The sequence below is a fragment of the Pundamilia nyererei genome, unplaced genomic scaffold, assembly GCF_000239375.1.
Source record: "Pundamilia nyererei isolate P.nyererei 1_Seehausen unplaced genomic scaffold, PunNye1.0 scaffold00142, whole genome shotgun sequence".
Lineage (NCBI taxonomy): Eukaryota > Metazoa > Chordata > Actinopteri > Cichliformes > Cichlidae > Pundamilia > Pundamilia nyererei.
This window is the reverse complement of record NW_005187543.1, coordinates 363149-373415: the sequence shown is the minus strand read 5'-3', so window position 1 is coordinate 373415 and position 10267 is coordinate 363149. Positions and strand designations below refer to the sequence as shown.

At 40.8% G+C, this 10267-nt stretch overlaps 1 protein-coding gene across 1 annotated transcript; it reads left to right on the top strand.

Annotated features, from left to right (window-relative positions):
• The first annotated feature begins 550 nt into the window (after positions 1–550).
• Positions 551–3758, top strand: LOC102195721 (galectin-3-binding protein A-like). The gene is made up of 6 exons (XM_005744321.1): positions 551–765; positions 946–1050; positions 1267–1470; positions 1636–1770; positions 1892–2183; positions 2324–3758. Exons 2-6 carry the CDS (start codon positions 966–968, stop codon positions 3378–3380), a joined length of 1773 nt encoding a protein of 590 aa, XP_005744378.1. The 5' UTR covers positions 551–765; positions 946–965; the 3' UTR covers positions 3381–3758.
• The last annotated feature ends 6509 nt before the right edge of the window (positions 3759–10267 follow it).

Sequence of the window (10267 nt, the reverse complement as noted above, 5' to 3'; positions counted from 1 at the left end):
CAGCTACTCACTCCATCAGTTACGTTTAAATAACCTCAAACATTTATCACTACAGTAAGTCTCCAATGAAGCACTCTTACCTATTTGCATGGTGGTGATTTTTTTGTATTATTATTATTGTTTTTCTTTTTTTAATCTACGCACCCCGGTTTGTTTATCCGTTTACTCTTGAAAACTGTAAAACACATGACTCTAACAGTTACAGAAGTGTAGTCCCATTTTATTCTTCACTTGAAAATACATGTCAAATCGGAGAATGCAGGGCTGTATTGCGATGGATCACTTTCTTCACAGGTTAACTGGTGAAAATTAAACATGAGTGTTTCCTTTCTTATACAGATAAATGATTTTTCAGATTATAATTATTTCCTCTAACTTTTGGGGCTTTACAATCTCAAAGTCAGTGGTTGTTTCTTTTCCATTACTTGTCTGTTCTTTCTGCTTTTCTGCTGACATAGGGATCTTTATCCAATCACGAGTTCAAGTAAAGTGCAGACATTTTGATCCGACAAGTTTCGACTTACCCACAAAAAGTTATGCAACCAGTGTGGTCTTCTGCTTTAATGAGAAATGAAACTTAGGAAAGGTGCTTGGAAAAGAGGAGTTCAATGTGAAGTGAAACTCACAGAATCTGGAGGAGCGCACGTTCATTTAGCCCCCTCTTCCCCTCTTTCCTTTGTCACGGGACTTTAAAAGGAGTGAACCTTGGGCAAGACACACTCAGGAGCACATTTGCGGACAGCGCAGCTCGATAACACAAAAAGGGTAATGTGGCTATATTTATTGGCTAAGGTTTTTAGATTTAAGTTTGACTTTTTTTTTCATGCACAAATTTGGTCGAGACATTTAATTTGAGTAGATTTTGCAGTGCGCTGTACTGAAAACAAAAGCAGCTGACGGAGCAGATTTCTCACATTATTTCTTTCTTGTTAATCACTGTGTCAGTCCTACACCGGAAGTCGAAAATGCTCACGCATCAAAATCTACGCACTCTTTGGATTCTTCTGCTTCTGCACATGTCTGCAAGGGCTTACAAATTTGACATCTTAAGTGAGTAATCACCAGTTTGCATACGAAGCAGTTCAAATAAATCCTATAGCTGCTATGCAGTAGATATGACTATGTGAGTATGATATGTGAGTATGAAAGTGAATTACAAATAGATTTTGAGAGTGACCAATTAACTTGGAATGAAGGGCTAGAATATGTGGTTTCCATCATCATGGTCTTTGCTCACATAACCTATTTTTATATATATTTCAATAGAAACACACCACGAACCGCAGGAAGGTGATGTGAGACTGTTTGGCTCTAAGAACGTGTCAGAGGGCCGTGTGGAAATCTACCATGATGGGAAATGGGGAACAGTGTGTGACGACAACTGGGACATGGCTGATGCCCGGGTGTTGTGTCGCCAGCTCAACTTCCCTGGTGCCAAATCTATTCTGACTGGGAAGGACTACGGACAAGGTGGCTTTTATTTCATTTATATAAATGATCCTCCAGCAGAGGGCAGTGCAATGACTGTACAGAAAATAGTTGAGATTAGGCTCAACATAACAACCACTACAAATCACAACTCTGTCATAGCTAGAAATGTAAACAAATTCCCTTCCCTTTAAATTTCCATTGTAGCGCCTGGACCTATTTGGCTGGATGACATCAATTGTAAAGGCACAGAAACACATCTCTTCACCTGTGAATTCAAAGGCTGGGGAGAAACTGACTGCACGCACAAAGAGGATGTTGGAGTAGTTTGTGAAACAGGAAGTAGGTATCAAAACTCTTAAAAAACAAACGTTTTGTAGAACCCATAGAAGCATTGATGCTGAATATGGCTTGATCACCGCTCATCCCCCCTTTGTTCATTACATTAATTATTCTTTTTCAGGCATTAATGTGGACATCAATGATTCTACTCACTCACTGGACCACAGTATCGGTCTGTCTGACTTTCTCGGCCAAATCTTTGATGATGGAAATGGCTGTGACTTCCTGATCGTAGTGCAGAGTCCTACTGGGAACAAACAGGAGGATGGGACCCCAGAGATAAGTGAGAAAACCATCTGTGCCCACAAAATGATCCTGTCACAAATCCCATTCTTTAATGCTTCAGTGGGGATTACTAACATCACAGTCAACCTCAGCTTGCCCTGCCAGCCACATTTCACCTCCTTCATCAGGTATAATGAACGTAATGTTTTGCTGCATTTGCAGTAGATGACTTATTCTTTAAAACATCTAAATGTTTTGCAATCATCTACAAATGTGTACAAATTCAAACATGAAATATTCTAATATTCAATAATCTGATCTTCATTAGGTACATTTACACCCGTAAGATGGATGTGACCCTCTCCTCTGCACTGTGTCTCCACCAAATGGCTTCTAATTTTGGGTTAAAGCAGCTGATGGAGGACATTGGCCGACTGTTTTCTAAAATCCTCCCAGAAGACTCCACCTTTCACAACCAGGTGTCTTTTTACAAGTATGCAGTGGAGACCAAGGACTTAGTGCTTGAGGAGAACTGTGTCCAGTACATGGCCTGGAACTACCAAAACCTGACCAGGTCTCCAGCTTGGTCCGGCCTCTCAGTGGGGCTTCTTAGAGCTCTTCTTACTCGCTCAGATTTGGTGGCACCAGATGAATATTTTGTGCTGCAGTCTGTAGAGAGATGGATCAGTGAGAAAGGCGACTCCATCGATTTGGAAACGCAGGCTGATCTGTTGGGACACATTCGTTTTCCTATGATTCCTGCTGAGAAGCTGTATGTGATCGAGTCCAGCTCTCCGCTCTACAGCACTCACAAGACCGTGTATCGTGATAATATGTTGAAAGCTTTTCAGTTTAACGTGCTCCTCTTCAGTAATCTGACAAAGCAAAAGTTCGGCAAAGAAAATACTGATTACCAGCCCAGGATCTACACTGCTGAGCCCTGGAGCATCGTTTTAGAGGTTTCATCCTCTGAAACCCAGTCCGGACAGTACAACAACCACTATAACAACTATGGCTATAATCCTTACAGTCAAACCAGATCCAAGTCATTTACCACACCTGTCCACAACAGTCTGATCTTCAAGGACATCGTGATGAGTTGGCAAGCAAATATATTCATAAACAGGTATGAATGTTCAAACTATGGTGTGAGATGTGAGTCTTTTCCTGTGGCAAGGCTGACACCCCAAAGCTACATCAGCCAAAGTGAAATCCTCTTTCGTAACCGGGTCTTGCTGGTCTGCCAGGGCCAGTATGTTTGTCAAATCCAGGACTTCAAAAGCAATATGGCTTCCGTCTCTGCGAATGCTACTCAGGTCCTTCCTTATCCCTGTGCTGGTGACCAGTTCACCTACCAGATTGTAGTGACACCAGAGTACGTGTGATGCACCATCAGGTCCAGGATCTTTGTTTCCTTATTATTTCATGGAGTGAAATCAATTGGCTTCATTATTATCCATGCGAGTCCCAATTGTTTTGATTACTGATATTTCTGACTTATATATGAAACATATCTTCTTCACATATAAGAATCATAGCATCATTTATTAAAAAAGGTGAAAAGGGGTTTCTGTGAAAATTGTATGAGTCATCTTCTTTTGAATGATTTGTTCCTGATTAAAAGAAAATCCTGGTGACTTTGTTTCCTTATTATTTAGTGTGTTGCAATAAGATGCTTTCATTACAATCCATGTGAATTTTTTTTTTCTTTTTTTATTACTGACAAATATTTTTCTGGCAAATAAACAGTGATTTCCGCATTATTTTTTGTGCATTCGTCTTATTTTGAAAGATTTGTTCCTTACAAGAACAAATAAATCATAATGTGGAATGTAATAGGCAGTTTAGCCTGATATGAAACACAAGACAAGTATAAATGTTACATTAATCACCAAATTGATTCATACGTTCATTCCACCAGACATAATGCATTCCGATTTATTAATATTATAAGTTGTTTCTTCCACAGGTTTTAGCCAAATTCTAGCAAATACATTACAGATCCAGACATGAACCCTGCTTAAATGGCATCTGCTGTCAGACAGTTTGTTACAGTCCAGAAGGAGAAGGAAGTATGACACTGATATGAGTAATAAAATGTCTTTACGGCAGATACTGCAGATACTCCAGTTGTTCTTTCCAATACTAATCAGCAATTTTGTGTCATTTGTCTCACTGAAGCCTCGCCTCCCTGCAAGCTGGTTGTAAATTGTAAAGCTGTAAAGTATATGATGTATACTCTTATATAAGTACATGAGTGATTTATACTAGAAGCTAGTTTGAAAATGCTCAGGAATGACTTTGTCATCATTTTTTACAAATATCTGAAGATGTATTTGTTCATACAGATGACATGTGAATGCAGTTCTGCACTCCACAACAGACTTTTGACACATTTCTCAAAAACTGACAATATTTTTAACTGCTCTTCACAGGGGGTGTGCTTAAGCCAATGTACCTGCACAGATAATGGCAAGTAAGATGATACAAAACTGTTTACAGGGCTTTGATTAAAGGTTATTGCAGTCTCACGTCATGAATCATGAAATTTTCCCAGGTGATTGTTTTTACCACCCTCCAGACTGTCTTCAAGTCTTCCTGCATTTCATCTTCACACAACTGAGAGTCATTCATGACAGCAGCGCCTCTACATGCCCGGGCAGGTGGGAAAAACAACAAGAGCTGTACCGAACCAGTCGATCAAACTACGCAATCTGCGTGGGCTTTAGATTTAAAGATTACCAAATACTTAATCTTTAGTCTAGTATAAACTCAGAACAACCGTTTGGTTGATAGAAAATAGATCAATTCACAAGTAGCCCCATCCTAAGGTGATTGTTTAATGTACTCTAATATATATTTACATGAAGGAAAGGTTTGCCTATTTCATCATAAGGGCAGACTTGCTTTGTGAGTAATATCTGGCAGCTTTTTCATTATTGTGTCACTTAACCCACCAAAAAATTAACCCCGCATGTCATGACATATTCTGTTTGTTTGGTCAGCCCCAGAATTTTGAAATTCCACATGGCTTTTATGAACAATGTTCTTCTTACTATGTAATCTTCATCATCTGAACATCCTCCAGAATTTCCCAATTTCCACCGATGTCAGATGCAACTAAGTGTGTTGTTATGGCAAAAGTGCACAACAACATAACAAACCAAGGTTCAGCTGTGTAGAAGATAGATTGCGCATCCAAATGCAGGAGTGAGGAGATCAAAACGGCGTTAATGCTAACAGAAATACAGGAAGTTCAAAATGTCACAGAACGGGAGCAGGGAAGTGGCAAACACAAGGTGACAGAGCTAAAAGAGATGATAGGACAAAGGCACAGAGGTGGCACATGGAGGCACAGAGGTATACAGAGGAGCTCAAGCTGGTTTGAGGTATTTGTGCTAATACGCTGTTTGATTTCACCAAATGTGGCCAAACATCTCCACTTTGTTCCAGAAGTCTCGTGGTTTGTTCAGATGCAACTTTACAAACGCAAGCTTCAGTCTTTTTCTAATTGTTCTGTCACGAACTTTAAAATTTAACCTGCTAACCGAGGCCTGTAGATCCTAAGGTGTAGCTCTCGGGTTTTACACAATTTGTCCGAGGATAGTCTGACCTTAGGGTGAATTTCCTGGAAGATTGCGACATTATATTAACACATAGCTAAATGCCCCAGACCAACAAAGTTCAAAATCTTCTGCTTTTCAAGGAGTGCTCACACTTAGCTGATGCTCAGTTAATCGAGTATATTTTATTAGCAGCACCTGACTGCTACTGACCCTTTTCATTTCTATGGAATAAAGGGTAGCAGTGAAGGTGTTCTTAGCGTTTTAGATGTTTCACGTGACTTTTTAAGAAAAAAAAGAACTATGCTAACAACTACTGGAATACTGAAAACACATTTCTGATTTCCTCTGAGTCTGTTGGATGTAGCTCAGAAAGTAGCAGCTCATTTACTAATGAGAAGGTTGTAGTTTGATACTTGGCTGCTCCAGTCTCTGATGTGTTCCTCACAGTATGAATGTGTTTGAATGTTAGATAGAAAGGTGTAGTCACTATATTCAAACCAGTCCCATGTCCCTATTCCCATGTGTAAGAGGAAACAGCTTTCTAGTGGATTTGGATTTCTGTGGGAATTAGCAGGTTAAACAAATTGCACAACATCTATTCCCCTCTTTAAATTGCTCATCATTTAAGGAGCTGCCCACAGTACCAAAGTCACGAAATGGTAGTGCTATTGTCTGCAGAGGAAATGACTGTACATTTTGTACAAACTTGATATTTTACAAGTCTGTGCCTGTTAGGTAAAAGTGAAAGTTCCTGTAAACACACTCACCGTAGTTACCCAGAGAGGCACCACTTATTAAAATGCACTGAAGAGACTAAGAAAGCTTTTTGGATATTATCAGCAGACTCATGGTGACTAACATCTCAGTTGCTAACATCTGTGGATGTGGACATTTGACCTCAGAGTGCGTGGAACTTCAAACAGATGTTTTCTTCCACATCGGTGTCCCTGAAGCAGTTTCCTAATGCTGATTCACTGTCTTCCATTGTCACCGGTGAATTGCGAATAGCTGCAATGATGGATGGAAAGTTATTGGAAATACCCCGTGGGTTGTGGCTGGGGGTGCAAAGAGGTGCTGGACAGTTGGAAATCTGCGTGGCGGTCAGGTCATGTGCAATGTCTGCAGATAACAGGCGAGGGGTCTGTTTGGGAGTCAGAGGATGTGGGTCAGTGCCACAGCACCCACCAGTACCCACAATGAAAACCTCTTTTTTATGCCTTACTGGGCACTTCCTTTTGAGAGTATTCCTGGCCTTGCAAGTCTGTAATTTAGGGAATGGAGGTTCAGGCCATTTTTAAGCCCCTTTTGGCATTTGTAGCTGGTAATGTACACAGAGGGGGCTGCTTACATTGCACTTCTTTGACAAATCCGCCCTCTTTCAACGAATTAAAACCAAATGTTGATACATTCATCCAGATCTCGACTGGTGGATAAAACTCTGTTCTAAAGAGAGAGTCGCAGTGCGGGAAATCGCTCAGAATGGTCTTGCTCTGAGGTAATTTGAAATATACCCAGGAGCTCAGGACAAGGGTGTGATGTGAGCAGAGCCCACCACATCAGTCAGCATATGAGTGTAAAGGAAGCAGACTGTTTGGACAGGAGGCAGCAGGCCTTTCCTTAAAGAAGGCATCTGGTGTTACCCCAGTGCCCCTGGTAAAAAGTTGTATTAAACAGAAGCATATTTCTGGCAACTCTGTCTCAGATGTGTCACTTCCTTTTGTATGTTTGTCTTGATTTTTCTCACACCCATCTTCTGTGGTATTGTCCCTCTAAGCTCTATTGTTTCTGGTAAACTGCACTCTGTTTACGAGTCATAACGACTTACCAGAGTTCAAACAGTTTGGGAATTTTTCTTATCTAATTGGTGGTGATCTCACTCCAAAGGTACATGTAAATACAACGGTAAAATAAATGTCTGAATTTAACAAAGGTAATGAGTAGGGATGGGTATCGTTTAGGTTTTATCCGATACCGGTGCCAAATCGGTACTTTTGAAACGGTGCCGGTGCTTAAACGGTGCTTAAAGAATGGAGAACACAAAATTGGTCCAAAAACCTCTCATGTTCAGCTGTTTTTTGTAAAAATATAACAATGTTAGCCTTTTCTGCAGCTATGGGGCATATATGGTATCACTCTTGGCTGGAAGCAGTGCTTAAACAATGGAAAAAACACAAACTTTGTCCAAAACCTCTCATGTTCAGCTGTTTCCCACTTTTTCTTTGGTCATTTTAGCCTTTTTGGCCAGGGTGAAGGGAGCATCTGCCATCAAACAAGAGGACAGCCTCATGTAGCTATGATGATGTTTGCTAGTTCACCTTACATGCATTAATGTAATAACGTGGTTAGCCTACTCAACGTAAATTACACACGAACAGCATGAAGCTACTCATGCAGAGAAAAACGGCTGCTGCTGCATCATCATCCGTCATCATTTCTGCTACACTGGCAGAGCTAGGGGCCAGGACTCTATTCTTCGGGTTTTTGGGGGATGTTGCTCCGGGTCCGATAACTGGCAACCCACCCGACGTGCACGGTGTGAGGTCTCGCAGCAAGCTATCAAATACGGCGCATTTCTCGGCTTTTAAAAAAAAACGCTATGCGTCGCCAGCTGTTTAATCGGATTCTTGGTGTTACCTCCTTTGACAGTATCACAGTATCAGCTTAAAGCACTTGTTGCTGCTGAGTTTGCATATTTTGCTGTGAAGTACAGCCAGACTTTTGACCGCTTCGCCTTGGACATTTTTAATCTGTAGCTCTGCTCTAACAGAACGTACGTACCTGGCCCCGCCTACTATCCTCGGAAACGTAAAATGATTGGCTAGAAGTGTATCACAGCTCAGGAAAAAAAAGCACCAAAATAAAGCACCGAAATGTGCGCTGCTTTTCGGTCTGGTTACTACCTTTTATGTCAGAACCGGTGCCATCATGGCACCGGACACCGGTACCCATCCCTAGTAATGAGTTACGCAGATGACACCAATTTGGTTGTACCATTTTGCTTTCTTCCTCTCCCGCCTGTGTCTTTTTTTTTTAAATTTTCTTTAACACAGACATCAACTAAAAGACCTGTGGAAAAGAAAAACATGCAAAAATTGTTCAGCCATGAAAAACAGTGGAAATATTTGCCGGAGTGGCCAGAGGACTCACAGTCAGTGGCCAAATATGATGTCAGGGAGCGAGGCAGCCACAGCAGATCCAGTCCCCTCTCTGGCATTCTTCTTCATTCATCATCAGCTCTAATCGCTGAATACTGTACATCATGTCCTCGCTGTGATCTCGCCCTCCTGTGCCAGAATCAACACAAGAGGCCGCAACCCTAAAACTCTTAAGATCCTCAGTTTCCAGAAGCAGCGGTAAACTTTCCATTTATTTCTGTACATGAATACGGGATGAGGAACGACTCAGGAATTCGACTATAGCATAATGTTTCTTTCTCGGCAGGCTGGGGGTGGGAGCTGCTGAATTGCTGCCAGACTGAGCTCATTAACTTTAAGGGCATGATGTCACTTCTCTCCACCGTGCCACACCTCCTTCTGTCAGACAGTGTTTTAGGAGTTCCTGAAAGTGACTACAAGATACATAAACACTCTCGCTAAATTCCAACCTCAGATAACTGCGCAGCGTGGGCTACGGATTACTCAGCCTGACCCACGTTAGGATTTACTCATAGGCGAATTATCATGTGTGCAAATGTTTAAAGCATCTAAAATCAATATTTTTGTGACAGTGAATCAAATGTTGCCGTGACAAGACCTGGCAAAGGGAAAGGAGTTGAGTGATGAACCTGCAGGGGATTGTGGCCTGAATTTCCCGCTACCCACAGCTTAAGTGAGATTTATAGCAATTTTTAGTAAATTGTTTGTCTGTCCAGGCCACAGCTTTGCCAAATGGTTTTGCCCTCACAGGAGTCTCATTGATTTTATAGGATAGTTTTTTAGCATGATAGAAGAATTATTTATGCCAAGACAGAGATTTCCTCCAGGAGTTTGTTAATGCAAAAAACTGGGTTAAAAGACACTAAATATTAGTGTTGCTCCATGATTGCTGAATGTGTTTTTAAAAGGTACGGCAACAAATGGCTTATATAGTTGTTGCTGTACTGCAGATTTCTCTCAGGATGTGATAATTGAACCACTTCGTTTAATGAGACTATACAGACTTTTTTTAAACTTCCACAGTATTTGCTCCTTTTGGTCTCCTGTTAGTGGAGAAATGTAGTCACAAGACTATTCTGGTGTGCTGAGCCATTGCCTCATGGTGTCCAGTACAGAGACTATAATGAATATCATGTATTAACAATAGTAATGCATTGTAATACGTCATATTTATTATCATTAAAACAAACAAAGCTCCTGTCCTTATCTAACAATTTAAATGAGTAACACACGCACACGTCCATCTAGAAAGGATTTTCATTCCAGAGTTGTGTTTTAAGTTAGTAGCATAGTTGTAAACGTCAGTAAGATTTACTTACCTCTGGAGTTGAATCCAGATGTTCAGGTTCCAAGCTCTTTGATGCCTTTTGTAGGCATTTATATATAATCCACTGAGAAATTGTTTATTATGATTAGAGAAACAAATGTTACCTCCGTGGCAGGAACCACACAAACTGAAGAACAGATAGTTTTTTTATGCCAAATTTTAGTTTTTACTGCTCTACCGTATTTCGGAGGGAAATATTGCACTTTTTTATTTACTATTTCTTA

Coding starts and splice junctions, on each gene's coding strand:
- LOC102195721 (XM_005744321.1), top strand. CDS start 966: ATGCTCACGCATCAAAATCTACGCACTCTTTGGATTCTTCTGCTTCTG. Junction 1,051..1,266: donor TTACAAATTTGACATCTTAA/GTGAGTAATCAC, acceptor ATATTTCAATAG/AAACACACCACGAACCGCAG. Junction 2,184..2,323: donor CATTTCACCTCCTTCATCAG/GTATAATGAACG, acceptor GATCTTCATTAG/GTACATTTACACCCGTAAGA.